The 15,093-nt window shown below is 59.3% G+C and overlaps 4 protein-coding genes across 5 annotated transcripts; 2 read left to right on the top strand and 2 right to left on the bottom strand.

Moving 5' to 3' along the window:
* Nucleotides 1-128: 128 nt before the first annotated feature.
* USP22 (Ubiquitin carboxyl-terminal hydrolase 22) lies at nt 129-2,597 on the bottom strand. The gene is made up of 8 exons (XM_062773486.1): nt 2,206-2,597; nt 1,903-2,068; nt 1,610-1,837; nt 1,222-1,566; nt 1,101-1,184; nt 770-1,059; nt 463-733; nt 129-425 (listed from the first exon to the last, which is right to left on the bottom strand). The coding sequence occupies exons 1-8, from the start codon at nt 2,458-2,460 to the stop codon at nt 244-246; spliced, it is 1,821 nt and encodes a 606-aa protein (XP_062629470.1). The 5' UTR covers nt 2,461-2,597; the 3' UTR covers nt 129-243.
* A 359-nt stretch (nt 2,598-2,956) lies between these two features.
* Nucleotides 2,957-4,696, top strand: ask1 (DASH complex subunit ask1; the record flags this gene model as incomplete). Its single annotated transcript, XM_062773485.1, has 1 exon — nt 2,957-4,696. One exon carries the CDS (start codon nt 2,957-2,959, stop codon nt 4,694-4,696), a length of 1,740 nt encoding a protein of 579 aa, XP_062629469.1.
* Vps8 (Vacuolar protein sorting-associated protein 8) lies at nt 4,691-10,017 on the bottom strand. The gene is made up of 5 exons (XM_062773484.1): nt 9,279-10,017; nt 9,135-9,237; nt 8,594-9,091; nt 7,695-8,557; nt 4,691-7,658 (listed from the first exon to the last, which is right to left on the bottom strand). Exons 1-5 carry the CDS (start codon nt 9,873-9,875, stop codon nt 4,752-4,754), a joined length of 4,968 nt encoding a protein of 1,655 aa, XP_062629468.1. The 5' UTR covers nt 9,876-10,017; the 3' UTR covers nt 4,691-4,751.
* Nucleotides 10,018-10,452: 435 nt separating this feature from the next.
* Nucleotides 10,453-14,993, top strand: gef2_1 (Rho guanine nucleotide exchange factor gef2; the record flags this gene model as incomplete). Of its 2 annotated transcripts, XM_062773482.1 has the most annotated exons (13): nt 10,453-10,981; nt 11,017-11,208; nt 11,247-11,363; nt 11,399-11,653; nt 11,690-12,104; nt 12,143-12,474; nt 12,510-12,714; nt 12,752-13,243; nt 13,308-14,158; nt 14,194-14,328; nt 14,372-14,698; nt 14,741-14,916; nt 14,954-14,993. In XM_062773482.1, exons 1-13 carry the CDS (start codon nt 10,547-10,549, stop codon nt 14,991-14,993), a joined length of 3,972 nt encoding a protein of 1,323 aa, XP_062629466.1. In that variant the 5' UTR covers nt 10,453-10,546. The 2 variants fall into 2 exon arrangements, with proteins under 2 accessions (XP_062629466.1, XP_062629467.1); XM_062773483.1 differs by having other exon boundaries at nt 11,399-12,104.
* Between the last annotated feature and the right edge of the window lie 100 nt (nt 14,994-15,093).

Genomic DNA, 15,093 nt, shown 5'->3' with positions numbered 1-15,093 from the left:
AGCCTCTTGAACTATCATCCAAAGTGCTGCCTCACCCTCTGTATGTTTAGTCCTCCGCTTTGGAAGCACCGGCCACTGCCGCCCCAAAATTGTCTCTCATGTTCATCTCTGCCGGCGCGGCCGTAGGTCTACCACCTCCATACATGCACATCACAGGATATGTATGAAATAAAATGTGAGAACTGGGTATGAGGGAAATATGCCAAGGCATGGGCGCCTCTCAAAGATACAACTGATACACACCTACGCAGTGCCGTTCGCACTCCCGTTGACCGTCTTGCTGGCACTGCTGTTGGCAGCAGCAGCGTTTGCGGCGTTCGCGGCGAGAAGCGTCGACATGGGCTGGCCGTAGGCCAACGATCGCCGAACGTAGAAGAGCATGTATGCCTTCTGCCCAAGAGCCCGAGCGAGGGTGGTTGGGGTGACTGCATGGTCAGGGTTGCCTCGCGCGCCACATCTCACCCTTGTCATCATCACAATGCCACCACTCGTCGCCGCTCCGCACATCGGCCCAGTAGTGGCCATTGTCAAGCTTGCCTTCGTGTGTCACAACTGCGAATAGGTCGTACGCGTACAGACTGGACGGGAGGTCGTCCTCTGGGGCATCTCCGTCAACCGACGGCGTCTTGGACGCCGTGCCGGACGACCCTTCAACATAAGGACGCATGTCGAGGCGGCTAGGGAACTTGACGGGCGTCTCGACCTTGCTCGATGTCGAGTTGTGGGCAAATCGCTGAGAGTCAGGCTAGGTCCAGTACGTCGCACTCACTTTGAGCTGGAATGACAGCACGGGAGGGAGCTTCTTGATGGATAACTTTCTGGTGGCGACGACACCGCGGCCACCGCCGCACGAGCTGCAGTCGTACCCCTTGCCGTGGTCTCCGCCAATTCGCTCATCGGCACAGAAGCGGCGCAGCAGTGTGCCGAGAGTGAGGGATGACGCTGTCGAGTCGTGGGGGAAGTCGAGCTGGATGTCCAGGGTCGGGTCGACCGTAGTCGAAGTCGTCTGGCACGACGAGCAGGTGACGGTGGACACGAGCGAACCGGCGAATGTTTGGTCTGCACTGTCAGAGGGGCTCTATTGGGGGCACAATACGCACGCGCAATGCAGTTGCAGCTCGACAGCTGGCCCTTGGCATGGGCGTGGATCTGGTCCAAAGCGGCGAGGAAGAATGAATGTGCGTCTGAGAGTCAGCTGGGTGCCCACAAACCCTAGCTCACCTTGCTGCCCATACCCCTCCAACTCGGCAGAGGCATGCCACATGGAGTAGAGCATGGTGACGGGCCCAAATGGGCTCGTGTCGTCGTTGTGGAACTCTTCGAACGCGCGATCCATCTCGCAGCACATGCAGCCCTTCTCTCGGTCGGCTGGTGTGCTGCTGCCACCCGGCGTCTCCGTCCCGATGAACGGACGGCCAACAGCGAGGCCACGCGAGCCGTTGGTACACACATGTCGGTTGTGCTTGTCACTGAGGAAGTAGGCCTTGAGTAGCGGGTTGTGGATGAGCGCCTGAAGGATGGACGAGAGAAAGCACGTCTGCGAGAGATTGAGGAGCGGGCGGAGGCCTGAAAGTGTCAGTGGGGTCTCCGACAGCCACAACAAACTCACCCCTACACGAGGCCCTCGCTAGGTCGCCGCCGAGCGGCTCCCCGTCCCAAGGCTTCCAGTGGCCACGGCCTCGTCCGCGTCCGCCACCAAGCAGGCTGCCCTCACGTGACTGGTCGTGCTCCTCCTCGACCCGAATGCGGACGGTGCGGAACAGCGCCTCGAACGCGTCCGAGTAGACAGTGTCATCGCACTCTGAGCAGAAGATGGCGCCAGTGATGGGGTCGACGGCTGTGGTTGTCAGCATTGGGTGGACGAGTGGACACGGCGACGCGGCCCATCTAGCGCCCACGTACCAAATTCGCATCGGGTCGACTGTGCAAAGTGGTTCGGCATGCAGTCGCGGTGAACGCTGCGCGAGGACGAGGCGTGAACCGGGGCGCAACCGATAAAGTTGCAGGTGAGGCAAGCCCACGGACGGGCGAGCACCGATCCACACTCGTGGCACTCGGGAGGGGCGGTCTGCGGTGTGTCAGCAGGGGCCCGCGACTGGAACAGGGGGTGGGTGGCTGCACCGTGGGCAGCTCAGACGTCGCCACTTGCGAGGGCAGAGCACTTTGCGCTGGATCCACCGCCACAATGCCACTCAGCTGGCTCACCTTTTTCCGTTTTGCACCCTGGTCCAAGGCGCCCCACCGCACGACCTCGGAGAAGCGCTTCTCGGCGAGAGCGCGCGCCGATGTGTCCTTGGCCGGGCTGGCGGTCGCCGGCGTGCCGTTGGACGAGGCTCCCTCGCCAGGCTCGGTCTTGACCTGCGCCGGCGGGGTGGCGCGGCGGCGTTCGACCAGTGCCCGGAGATGCGGACAGATTGAGGTGTCGCTCTCGACCGAGGGGAGCGTCGGCTGTGCTATCATGGTGGGGTGGCGTGCACTGGCTGTGTGATGCTGAGATTGTTGTTACTCGGCTTCCAGCTGTGTTATGCTGTCGTCTGCTTTGGTGCGTGATCCAAGGCGCTGCTGCTTGTGGTGGTTGTGGCCCGCCCAGATGTATCGATGACAATGATGACCACGAGATTGATCTCAGAGTGGCTGTCGAACAACCGGAATGTGGTGGTTGGTAGCGATTTCAGGGCGAAAAGCCACGTGGAGTCAGGAACGAGGTTGCGTGTCTTGTGTCACTATCAGTGATAGGCTCCCGCACAGACCCTTTTGGTGGCCGATTGCCACGTGGTAAAACTTGAACGAGCCCCTCCCTCAACCTCCACAACAACAACATCTTGGTGGATGGCGCGAGTCGGTCGAGGGCACAGACACTTCACTCATCGACATAGATATCGCACCTCTCACTTTGACGCGTCGCGCTCCCATTAAGCACGGCACAAAGCAATCCCCTACTCCACACGCCCCCACCATGTCTGGATCCAATCCGGGCGGCGGTGCCCCGACTCACCCCGCCCTCCTCCAGCCTCCCTTCTTCGCCGTCGACGGTATCAGCCCTAGCACGCCAATAACGTCTCAGATGGAGCAGATTGACCAGCTCAACACGCTGCTCCTGCAGGAGATTGACGCGAATTTCGCGCGTTTCCACCAGGTCGTCACGGCGCGCATCTTGCCCGAAATCAAGCGCTTCTCGCTCGAGAGCCGGACGACGCGCGAGGCCGCCGACTTTCACAGAGGGTTCTACGAGGCGGCCGCACAGGTGCAGACGCACCCGCACGGCGAGGACCCTTCCCAAAGCACATCCCAGTCCGAGATCTACGCGTCGTCGCCCCAGCCGACAGAGTACGACGACCACACGTTCACGTTGCGCCGCGGGGCCGAGGACTCGACCGTCCACCTCGATGACAGGACACATGCCGAGGGCTCGTTCATGTTCGAGCCGGGACCCGGAGCTTCGAGCACGCCTCTGCCGTCGCGGACGGCCGACCCCGACGCTAGCTGGGAGGAGAGCATGGGCAGTCCGTTTGAACGCGTCGACCGACAGCTCGGCGGCCTCCGGCTGGAAGACACCAGCAGCGACCTTCCGACTCCTTCCCTGCCCAGCGGGTACAGACTGCCAAACCTTGGCAGCGACAGCTCGACCTTCAACGCGAGTACAGGGACCGTCGACCGCGCCGATGTCCCGTCCTTGCAGTACAAGCCCCAGCCACCCGGCGGCGGGTCGACGCCCCGTGCTGCTGCTACAGGGCGGAGGACGCCGACCAGGAGCGGCACAAGCTTCCTCTCGGCCAAGGGACACCCAACGCCGCGGCTCATCGACCTCAGCAATACCCCGCTCAGCGCCAAGATCTCGAGGACGAACCCGTCTGGGCCGCTGCGGTTTGACGACGACGACGATGACGACTTTGGCATGTCGCCTCCAGTCACGATGAACTTTGGGCGGCTGCCGTCCCTCCCGCCGCGGGCGCAGGCAATATTCAGCGCAGGGACGCCAGCCAAGGCTTCTGCATTTTCCACTGGGCCTGCAGCCGCGCCGTCGTCAACCATCTTGGATCCAGAGCCGCCCGCAGAGCCGCCAGCTGCCGTCGTCGAGCAGGCACACGAGATTGGAGACCTGCTCGACGAGATTACGCGCGGCTACGATGACTACGAGCCGAGCCCGCGGATGCCGACTCCCGCCGGGCTCGGGCGATACTCTATCCTGCCTAGCGACTTTGGTCCCGGGCGGCGGCTGTTCGAGGAGAGCCCCGTGGCGCCGCCCGAGGCCGCGCGCTCCAGCCGCCCTCGCCAATCGGTCGCCAACACGAGCTATGGCAGCGATATCCAGACGACCAACGATGGCCCAGGCCAGTTTATCGACGACGACGAGTCGTTTGACGACAATGACGACACGTTCAGCTCGGCCGGCGGCGAGACGGTTCACCAGCCCGTCGCGCAGCAGGCATACCTCGACAACAGCTACTTTTCTGATGCGGACGGCGACGCGTCACTGTATGCTGCGCAGCTGTATGCTGCGCAGAGAGTCGAGGTCACGGATACGCACGTTGGCGGAGGCGACGGTAACGACGCGTCGCTCGTTTTTGGTCGGCCCGGCGGTGGCGCCGCCGGCCAGGCGTTTGCGCTTCTGCAGCAAGACGACATGGTCACGTATCATGGCGGTCGACTCGAGGACGCCCAGATCCCAGGCAGTCCAACTCGCCGACGATCTTGACCTCCCCGTACTCATAGAATATTCCGGGGTCTATGTACATACTAGATTATGACAGTCATGGCTCCTCTACAACCGGTGCCGGGCTCTCGCATCGCAAGTGGACGGCTCGGCCGTCGGCCCGAATGGCAACCTTGTCGTCGTCTGCTGCCCGGGTACCATCCGCCTTCGATGTCCACAGCTCCTTGTTGCAGACTGAACACACTGTTTGCGTGGAACGCCAGCCCGCCTGGGTCTTGGCGACCTTCTCCTCCAAGAGGTCATAGACGTCGGCATCGACAAGACGAGTGCTGAGTGCCAGAACATCGGCGTCGCCCTTGAACGAGTCGAGCATTCCGGACAGGATGGTTCGGAACTCGGAGTAGGCTCGCGCCCCAGGAGTGCCGTCACTCTTCTTGTTCTTGCCCTTCTTGTTCTTGCGCTTCGAGTCGGAAGGAGCAGCTTCGACGAGACGCTTGAAGAGACTGGCAAAGGACGGCGTCGTAGAAGACGACGTCGAGAGTAGGGCCTGGAGAGTGTCTTGCACGAGTCCCCGCAGATTCTCAAGAGCCGTGGTGTTGAGAGGGGCCAGAGTACCTGAGGTCGGGTCAGGCTTGCTAAGAGCTGACATCTGGTGAACAAGGTCGGTGATGGCGTGCAGCACGCCAAACCACATGTCCTCGACATGGGCTCCTTCTGTAGAGTGCTCGCGGCATAGGCGCACGGCCATGTGAGCCACACCAGATAACGTCTTGAGGGCAACGTCAACGTCGCCTTCTGCCGATTTGACAAGGCCCTCCGCGAGGTCGGAACCCGTCACAGCCAAAACCGACGTGACAGTCTCAAAGGCCTCCGAGGTTTTACCCTGCCTGTCAAGCGCCCACAGCTGGCCTTCGGGTTGGCCAGCACTCTCAAACTCCTCTGCGAGCCGCGGCAGGTCGAAGAACTTGGGTCCACGCAGATCGAGGAACGGCACAACGGCAGCCGGCTCGTGAGCAGTCAACAGCTTGAGATACTGGTGCCGTGCGCCGACATCGAGATGGGCCTGGGAAGCTCCTTTGCTCGGTGGCTCGACCCCGTCCACTTCTCCTTCATCGGCCGTGGGATCCAGGAGGCAGCGCAGGTACACGAGCTGCTTGTGCTCAGACCCGTTGAGAGCAGCGATGGCGGTCTCGTGGAGCGCGGGGACCGAACGATTAATGAACCTAGCAGTTTCGCGAATGCTGTGGCTGAACAGCTGGGGCAGCGCCTCAGAAACAGTTCGAGTGACATCGAACGGCACAATGCGGGTGCTCGCTTTGGCGGCCGCCACAATGTCGTCGAGGCTGCTGAAGACAGTGGAGTCGGTCTCGGGGTCCTTCAGGAGAGACTGAATGAGGGCACCCCATTTGCGGTCTCGTCGGTACGCCGAGCGGAGGATGCGGAAGAAGCCTGCTTCCTCAAATCTGACGAGCATTTCCTCCGAGTCGTGAGGGGTGTATGCAGAGAGCATGTACTCGGCTGCCAGTTGCCTGTCCTCGCGAGTGGACTGGTCGGGATCCGCGGCCAGGCTGACGAGGATGCGATGTGATGTTGACGGCGGAATGAAGATGAATTGAGGGTACTTGGGGAGGTTGCGTGCAACAAAGATGTGCAGGAAGGTGACGTCGCAGGAGTGGAAACCGCTGTCCATAACGTCGAGCATGAGGTTGATGATGCTCTGCCGGTTGATTGCGCGTGACGGGTCGTTGAGGTACGGGTCTTCAAACGCAATGTCCATTGCGTGGAGGAATGCTTCGGTGTCAAAGCGAAGCAGAAGCCTGAGGTATGGGTATGGCGGCTCGCCGTAGATACCATCGTCTTGCTCGGTAAGAACCAGTTCGTGAGAGCCCTCTGGCCAGTAGACGTTGCAGTCGGAAAAGAGCATCCCATAGGCATCGTTCCGCGCCCGAGTCGCTTCCGGGTCGCGCATAACCTCATCGGACGGGTACCAGAGGCCAGAGAGAACGTTGGCGATGTATGCGTACAGCTTGTATGCGTCGGGCGCAAGTCGTTCTTCGTCCTCTCCGCCACTGCCCTCTCCGCCAACGAGGCTCGGCCTTTCCGCCCGGTGGCGTTGGATATCACAGACGATGGTGATGAGCTTGACAATCGGCGCAATGTAGTCTCCCATTGCACAGGTGTACACATAGATGAGGGCATCCCATAGTCTATGCTTTGTGCACAGGTTGACGGCTTGGTTGATGTCCAATGAGCTGGGCTCAATGTGCCAGATGACGGCCTCGGCCAGTGCATACTCGCCGCGGTCGTCGTGTAGCCTGATGAGCGCCTGGACTGCCGATGGCGGGACGTCGGAGATGCGACCCTCAAAGATGTACCCCTCCAGGCGTGTGAGGAAAATACCCTGGATGCCCGCGTTTGCAAAGTGCTCGTATGTCTCGTCGAACAGGAAGGCTGTGTCATCCATTGCCAGGCAAGCATCGATGCAGGCGGTTGCAAGGCCTTCAAAGAGCGCGGTGAGATCCACACCTCGGCCATCGGCACTAAAGTGGGTGTCGTCATGCATGCGCTCCTCTGAGAACGCCCATTCCAATGACGCCCGCATGAGCTCTCGGACGCGAGTGCCGACCACTTGGCGGCGCTCTTCCGGGTCATCGGACAGGTTGATCGTGTTGCCCGGTGCTCTGCCCTCGTAGTATGCAAGTGCCAGATTGATGGCAGCCAGGAAATCACCGCGGTGGACATTGGTGAGGACGCGGTCATTCCAGTGCTGCAAGGTTCCAACTTGGACATTGGCTTTGGTGAGCAAGAAGAGCTTGCTCCGATGGGTTCGCACGCTGCTGGCAAAAGAGTTTGGCACAGCGCCAATGGTCCCTTTGCGCACGCTCAAGCCAGAGTAGAAGTCTTGCGATGTAAGGAGCTTTGTCTGCAGGGGTGTGATCTCAACGGGAGACAATGAGCGAACGTTGAGAAGAATGATCTCGGACGCCGTGAGGAGGAGGACATGCTGAGGGTCAGGCGATGCTCAAGATTTCATACGTACGTCTGAATCAAACCAGTGTAACGACTGAATGGGATTAGGAGCCTCCCATCGTCGCCCCTCGACAAACTCGGGAGTCTTGACAGGCTCTGCCTTCTTGTTTGCGGTCGTTGTTGCAATGCGCACCCTTAAGAAACGCAGAGATGTGCCCCAGGAGTAAGCTAGCACGGGATCCGATGGGTTGGCGTTGGGGTCGCTTGAGGCAACCTCGCCCGACTTGAGCCATGCTGCACTGGCGACATATCCGCCGTATGGCCCACCAGCCGAGTCGCGCATCTTCCTAAACCAAGTCTTGGCAGAAGGCTTCATGCCGACAACGACAAGCTTGACCGGGGTGAGCAGGGCTGAGAAGTGGAACTCGTCGGTCGCGTGCGCAGCGGTGCCTAGAGGTAGTGGGAGCGTGGCGAACAACGTAGTCGGCCGCTTTGCTGGCTGTGACCGAAGTGAACTCGGTGCTGAAGTGCGAGCATCAGCGCGCGGCGACTCTGCCACGGCGTTGGTCGCAGCGCTGGTTGAATCGGGTCGCTCTCGTTCCGGGTATGACCCAAGCATGCGCACAACATCGGTGCTGTCGACTCCCATGACACGGCCGAGACTGAACCAGAAAGCCCGACCGTCTTCGTCGCCCGTAACAATGGACGTGTGACGCTTGCCGACAAAGCCAATGTGGAGGATTCGGCTGCCTTGAAGATGGCCTTCCTTTCGTCCCGAAAGGACTGAGCGGAGATTAAGGGCCAAAGCTGTCCGAGCAGGTTTGGAGGGGTTGGCCAGGTCGTACAAGTAGATGTTACCACTGGCATGGCCAACGCCAATAAACGTCTGATCCGGGCAGATTGTCACAGCGGTGACGGGGCCAGAGGATGCAGCTGGCGTTAGCGGAAGAGCAACACACAAGCACGTACCTATTGCCTCGTTTCCGACCACGCAACGGACTTCTTGTCCAAAGCCATAAACGACAACCCAACCCCCATCTGTGCCAACAGCGACCATGCCATTGATGTCCATCACCGTCGGTACCCCGTAGCCAGCTTCGGATGCACCCTCTGTGCTTGGGCCATCTTCTGAAGCCGTAGATGGTGGGGCTGGGGCAGATGAAGACTTGGACCCATTCTTTGTGCGATTGAATAGATGAGCCGAGAGATGCCGAAGCGGATGGAAGGTGAAGGCCGGTCCTTGGTTCTTCATGCCATCTGCAATATCGGGGTGGGGGACCGGTGCAGGGACAAGAGGACGAGATGGCCCAGAGGCCGAGGCGTTTGAGAAGGATTCCGAGCGGGACAGCGAAAACTGGCTTGGGATCCGATTGATTTGTTGCTCAGCAGAGGCCACTGACAGGTAAGAGGAGGATGAAGGGAAGCGAAGAGTTGTCGGCTGTGAACGCAGCCTTGACACTGAAGGGTCTGAACAGAGTTAGCAGGGGAGAGCATGCACGGGGCTACTCACGGAGGTATGATCGTGACGGTCCACTCGGGCTCCCTCGCACCAGGCTTCTGTCCAGACCGAATACAGACCCAGTCGGTGTCGATGGAGCGCTTCCCGAGGGTAGCTGCTGGGTCGTTAGTCGTGAACAAGCAAGGCAGGACTCACAGGTGGAGAAGCGTGGAATGCACCAAACTCTTCCTCTCCCTTGTCACCATCTTGCAAGACTGCCCGGACCGCCTCGTCATAGCCTAGCCCCTGCGGAGGGTGGTAATCGCCCCAGCCCTCGTCGTCCGTGTCACCGTGGGATGAATGAAGTTTTGTTGGTGTGGCAACTGGGCTGTCATTGGCAAGAGACAGGACCTGTTCTATCCTCTTCGAGTACTCTGCGGCATCGGTGTCGTCGCCGTCCGCCTCGATGGTTTCGAGAGCAGTCGCGCCGGAACGAAGCCACGTCGGACTCTCCAGCGGGTGACCATGATCGTCTGGTGCCAGTGTCGGAGAGTGACGCCGCCAGTAGTCACTTGGTCCCTCTTCTGGATCATCTTCATCTTCCACGAACCCCCGGTCGCTCATCTGCCTCCACAGTGGTGGCGGCTTTACGTTTCGAGACATGTTGGCGGACCAGGCTGATGGATGAGGGAGAGCCTGAGGCTCCACCGGTGCCTTGGCGTTGTCATCGACGGGGTCACTGCCTGCCGAGTCTCTGCGACGGCGTGGTGTGTCGTCTGCCGACGATTGTGTTCGATTAGGGGATATAGACATTTGGTCTGGAGCGGTGGTTGAGATGGAGGCTGCCTAGCACTGAATTAATGGCATTGTCGACAATGCTGAACCAAGAGGGGGGGAAGGAAGGGGGGCTAGGCGGCTCGGCTAGAGGGAGAGTGGCCGATGCTGTGATGGGGGGGGTGCGATGCTAACGAGGTGAGAGTGATTCAAGATTGCAGTGACAATGACGAGGCTGTGGGTGAAGGCGTCGGCCGGGCCGGCGACTGGAGACGACTGACTGCGCTGGCGACGAACATGGCATCACTTACTCCGTCATGGCCGCCGCCCAGCCATGTCAGGCACCACCCACAGTCTACAAATGCACGCCTAATCGAATAAAGTCAAATTCCTTTGTCGCGTGCCTATCCATCCAAATGGGCTTTAAGCGAGCCTGATTTTCTTTCCGCCCTGACCTGACTGCGGCTCTGGTTGCCGCCGTCGTCGTTGCGTTGTGCAATCAATGTGTGAGCCAAACAAAGCCATCAACTTCCCCCTTGGTCGGTCGTGCGCTCTCTCCGCCCCCCCGTCACATTCAATACACACACACACCAACCTTACTCCTCCTTCAACCTCTACACTTTGCCAACCATCACTTGCATCGCACCACTTTGTGCTTGACATCCATTGAAACATCGACACTAGCGTCCGCACCGTTGTGCCCCGGTGACATGGCCCCAATCGTGTCCGGGTCTCCATTCCGGCCCAGGAGCAGGGGACCCACCGCGCGATCCCCCTCTCCTCCACCTCTCCCTCCAAAAGCCAGTGCCATCGACCTCAACAGCTCTACCCGGTCTACTGATCGAGAAACAGGCCTTAAGGTCACCAAGCGGGCCTTCCTGTGCGACGTTGTGGTGGAGCGCAATGGCCCCGAAACAACAGCGCTCCTCTCACATCTTGGAAACGCCGTTGCCCCTCAGTCGGCTCTTCGCAACTCCCAGAACACACCTACTACACCATCAAGGCGCAGCGAGAATGGCGGAGCTGTTGCCTCAAAGTGGTCGGTGGAGAAAAGCTCTGAGATGCAGACGAGGCTCTCGGCGATCCTGGACGAGTTTATCAAGACGGAGAGGAGTTACGTGGCACGCATCAAAGCGTTGAAGATGGTGAGTCCATGCGCTTTGCGTGACTAATGTTCCAGAGCTATGCCGACCCGCTTCGACACTTTGCCAAGCAGGGCTACTCTGTCATTGTGCCCATGTACGAAGCAAAGACCCTGTTCAGCAACATCGACGTGATCCTGCCAGCCGCTCAGTCGTTTCTGGCCGATCTTGAAGCCGTGTGGGCCTTGGGGAATGCGGCGGCCCAAGTTGGAGATGTCTGTTTGCGACATGTAGGTTCCAAGCAATAGGCTGAGCTGACAGAGTGCAGCTCAAGACCTTGAAAACGATCGACCCGTATCGCACATACATTGGTAACCAGGACGAAGCTCAAAAGACGTTCCAGGAGATGTTCAAGAAGGAGCCTGCGTTTGTCAGCTTCATCGAGGTGAGCACGACTACGGGAGTCCCACTAACGATTAGAATACAAAGTACCAGACCACAAACGTGCAGAACGTTGGGCTGAGCGAACTGTTGATGGAGCCGGTCCAGCGAGTGCCTCGTTACACGCTGCTCTGGCAAGAAATGATCAAGTGCATGTCTCCCCTTGACACTCAGCGTGCCAAACTGCAGGAGGCAACCGAGATCGCGTCCCGAATCGCTCGATGCGATGCCGACGAGCAGACTGTGCGAGCCACAGTCATGTACTGCTTGCAGCGCAACGTCGAGAACTTTCCCGTGAGTGGTGTACAAGTCGCAAAGGCTGACATCAAGGCAAACCTGTTTAGTAACAACCGCAACTTTATTGACGCCATCGATGTGCAAGATTCTCCCCCTGGCGGGGACACCGCCACCAGTGGATCCAAAAGTCCACGCCCGGCCTCGGTTGCGTCCTCGAACAGATCGTCGATAACTGCCAGCTCGTTGATGTCTCCACGGAAGGAGTCTAGCAGTACAGCAACGTTGCCTTGCACATTGTTCCTCTTTGACGACAAGATCATGATCACCAAACGTCAGTCAAGCTCTATTAGCGGACCCAAGGTTACCGGCGTCGACGACGTCGCCAAACTCGTCAAGTCTGGCGGTGGTGTCGCCGTGAAGGAGAAGGATGGTTCCAAAAAGGAAAGCCTCAGCTTCCGCGGTGTTGTCGATATTCTGAATGTTGTTGTGACAGACGTTGGAAACGGAGGTGAGTGAGCTCATAAACGAATGTATCTGACAGCTTAGACTTCAACATTGACTTTGGAAAGCCCCCCATGGACCAGTTTGGCAAGTGGGCGAGCCGAACCTTCCGCCACTATTCTACCGTTCACCCTCCCTACTCTGTTGGGTTCGACCCGTCGGCTACACGGAAAGACAAGCTTCGATTCGTGCACAACATTTGGGCAGCGCAGGCTCTTGCTCGGACCAAGGTCCTTCCGACGCAAGTCAAGGCTGTCCCCCAGGTCCTCGAGTCTCCTGAAGAGGTCGACTTGGGCCCAGCCAAAGAGCCTTTCTCGGTGGCTAAGCTGTACTCGAACATCTGGGATCGTGAGGGTTGGGAGGCTGAACAAACCAAGGTGGGCTGGTTAATGATACCCGTACTGATAACCAGGCTCGGGTTCTCATTCGCATCGACGAAGATGGCCAATTCAAGGACATGCCGATGGGTAGCAGCGGGAATCCGAGTCTCATTTTCCATCTACAGCCTCTGGCCGGCGGTATTTGTCGCCTGTCGTGGCTCTTGCCCAACCTTGGGCTGAACGAACAGGAGACGATGGTGCCCTTGGACGAGATTGTGGAGAAGGTGGCACGTAGAAGTAAGAAGCGGAACATAACTTGTGTGCTGACTGCCAGTATGCCGCTCCAAAGCCTTCCATCCCGACGAAACCGTCACTGTCGCCAACGCGTCCGCACCCAACACCCCGTCTACCGCTGGTCGAAGGCACAACTTTGGAAGGAGTTTGGACGCTGTGACGACCAACCTCTTTGGGAGTGGCACTGCCTCGTCGCGGGGAGGTTATACAAGCAGTGGGGATGCGTTTGGGTCGACGAGCACCAAACGGAGCCGCTCAGTCACCAGCCGGACATCCACGGCGGAGACCAGAGGAACGTCAACGGACAAGCGGTCTGTCACTTCGGACGGACGGAGCATGCCGCAGACACCAAGATCGCCCATGTCACCCTCGCGAGCCGGCGCGCGGTCGCCGTCTACGGCGTCACGCTCCGACGGGCATGGCAAGTTGTCGGATGGACCCCGACCTGGCTCGGCCTCCCCAGCTGTGCCGTCTCGAGTCGCCGCCCGAATCGCTGCTATGGAAGAAAAGGTCAACTCGGACACGTCACCAAGTGAGTTGAGGCTGTGTGCGATCGCTGACCACGTTAGTCAAATCTCCCACACGCAGGAGCCCAGTACGACGGACCCCGTCGCGAGTTCCTGTCCCTACCCTTGCGTCTTCGGTGCTTGCACGGGACGAGTCCAGTCTCACTCGCGATTCGTCATTGTCTTCTCTGCCTCAGTCGCCCACAAAGTCCTCGGCCAAGCCGGATGCGCTCTCACCTCGTCCCGGTGGTTACGTTGCGCCGCTACCCCCGCCACTGGCCCTGGCTTCAGACTCATCGGCCATGTCGAGGCAAGGGTCGTCCGTCACCGAACGACCTCTGTCTCCTCGACCACCGCTCCCTCAACCTGGTCAAGCGCACCCGGCCCTCGGTGTTGTTTCTCCGCTCCCAAATCTTCCGGGTTCCGCTCGCAGACCCCTTCCTCAGCCACCTATGGTAGAGGTTGACCTTACCGACGCCCCACCCAGCAAATTGATTGGCCTTGGGGCACCACCCCGACTCCGCATCACTTCTGGAAGTGCTCGATCGTCGGTTGTCGGGGATGAGAATGCCTCGCTCCGGTCGACATCAGGTCAGAAGCGTCAACACATGGCCGAGCACCTCACACCCCGCAAGCGTTCCCCGAGCGACTCGCCTATGCACCGGCGTGAGGGGGAAAGGACGCCGACACAAACACCAGAACCTAGACTCCCAGGAGTTTCTTCGAGAAAGGTCTCGACGAGCACTCTAACTCCTCGAGGCAGTCGGCAGTCGAGTGCTACAGGCACGCTTACACCTTCCCGCCGAGTGTCGGCTGTCAGTGTAGCAAGTGTCGCCAGTGCCGCCACGGTTCACACTATTGGGTCTGCCACCGAGGACTGCGATATCATCATGAGCGACCACGCAGACCTCTCAACAGCTGCCAATTCTGTTCGACAAAAGGTGAGCGCTGGATAAGGCCCCGCTGACACGCAAAGGTTGCCGATGCCCGTATCTTGACCCGTCGAATCCGAGTGGACGCCAAGAGCCTCTACAAGATGACCAAGGAGAACCATTGGGATGTGTCGCGCACACCGAGCCTTCCTCGGTCGCCTCATAACCGAAACATTCGCGTGAGTGATTGATCTGGCTTGGTTTGGCGCTGACGAGGCGTAGCGTCAAGCCGACTTGCTCGGCGCATACGAGGATGTCCCCAGTGTGGTGTCGCCTGGTGCACCCATCAAAGGTGATAAAGAACAGTCCCCTGAAGACGTTGTGCGAGCTCTTGTGAAGACGAGCGACAAGCTTGAGACGCGACTCAAGGAGGCCCTTGCCGACACTGAACGTGTTCGAATGCTGGCTCGACAGGCCGCGGAGGCGGAATCCCAGCACGCATCGAGCACTGCCGTCTGGGAATCGCAGATACAGCGATCCAAGGAGCGCGAGGACTTGGTGCGCGAGCATTTGGGTATGCGGGAGATGGAACTGGACGAGATCTACAAGGTGAGTGAGGAGGTCCTAGTTCATGCCTCTAACAAGTTCCAGGCCTTCAACACGGAGCTGGACAGCATGTACAATGACCTGACGCTGCCGCAACCGGACCTCGCGGCTGCAGCTATGCGCAAAGATCTGCAGGAGACCAAGGCGCAGCGCAACCAGTACCAGCTCGAGAATAGCCGCCTCAAGCAGCAGCTGGACGAGGAGCGTCAAAAGCGCGAGCAGTGAGTGCATTGGTCGTGAGCGTGCTGACGGTTACAGCTGGGCCAAACTTCTCCGTGCCCACGGCATTCCTCTTTAAACACAATCATGGACAATGACAATTTGACCGTTGTATATACACACGAACTGAACACGAATCGGACCTCCTGGTGACTTTGCCATAGCATTTCTTTGGATAT

Source organism: Vanrija pseudolonga, chromosome 5, assembly GCF_020906515.1.
Source record: "Vanrija pseudolonga chromosome 5, complete sequence".
Classification (NCBI taxonomy): domain Eukaryota; kingdom Fungi; phylum Basidiomycota; class Tremellomycetes; order Trichosporonales; family Trichosporonaceae; genus Vanrija; species Vanrija pseudolonga.
The sequence above is the reverse complement of the archived record's forward strand: the minus strand, read 5'-3'. Positions and strand labels throughout refer to the sequence as shown.

Bases quoted from the DNA above. Each gene is read 5' to 3' on its own strand.
- USP22 (XM_062773486.1), bottom strand. From the start codon at position 2,460: ATGATAGCACAGCCGACGCTCCCCTCGGTCGAGAGCGACACCTCAATC. The intron at 1,185-1,221 runs GTGAGCTAGGGT...GCTGACTCTCAG, and splicing joins GGAGGGGTATGGGCAGCAAG to ACGCACATTCATTCTTCCTC. The intron at 1,060-1,100 runs GTGCGTATTGTG...CTGACAGTGCAG, and splicing joins GAGCTGCAACTGCATTGCGC to ACCAAACATTCGCCGGTTCG.
- Vps8 (XM_062773484.1), bottom strand. From the start codon at position 9,875: ATGTCTATATCCCCTAATCGAACACAATCGTCGGCAGACGACACACCA. The intron at 9,238-9,278 runs GTGAGTCCTGCC...ACGACCCAGCAG, and splicing joins CATTCCACGCTTCTCCACCT to CTACCCTCGGGAAGCGCTCC. The intron at 7,659-7,694 runs GTACGTATGAAA...CCTGACCCTCAG, and splicing joins TACACTGGTTTGATTCAGAC to CATGTCCTCCTCCTCACGGC.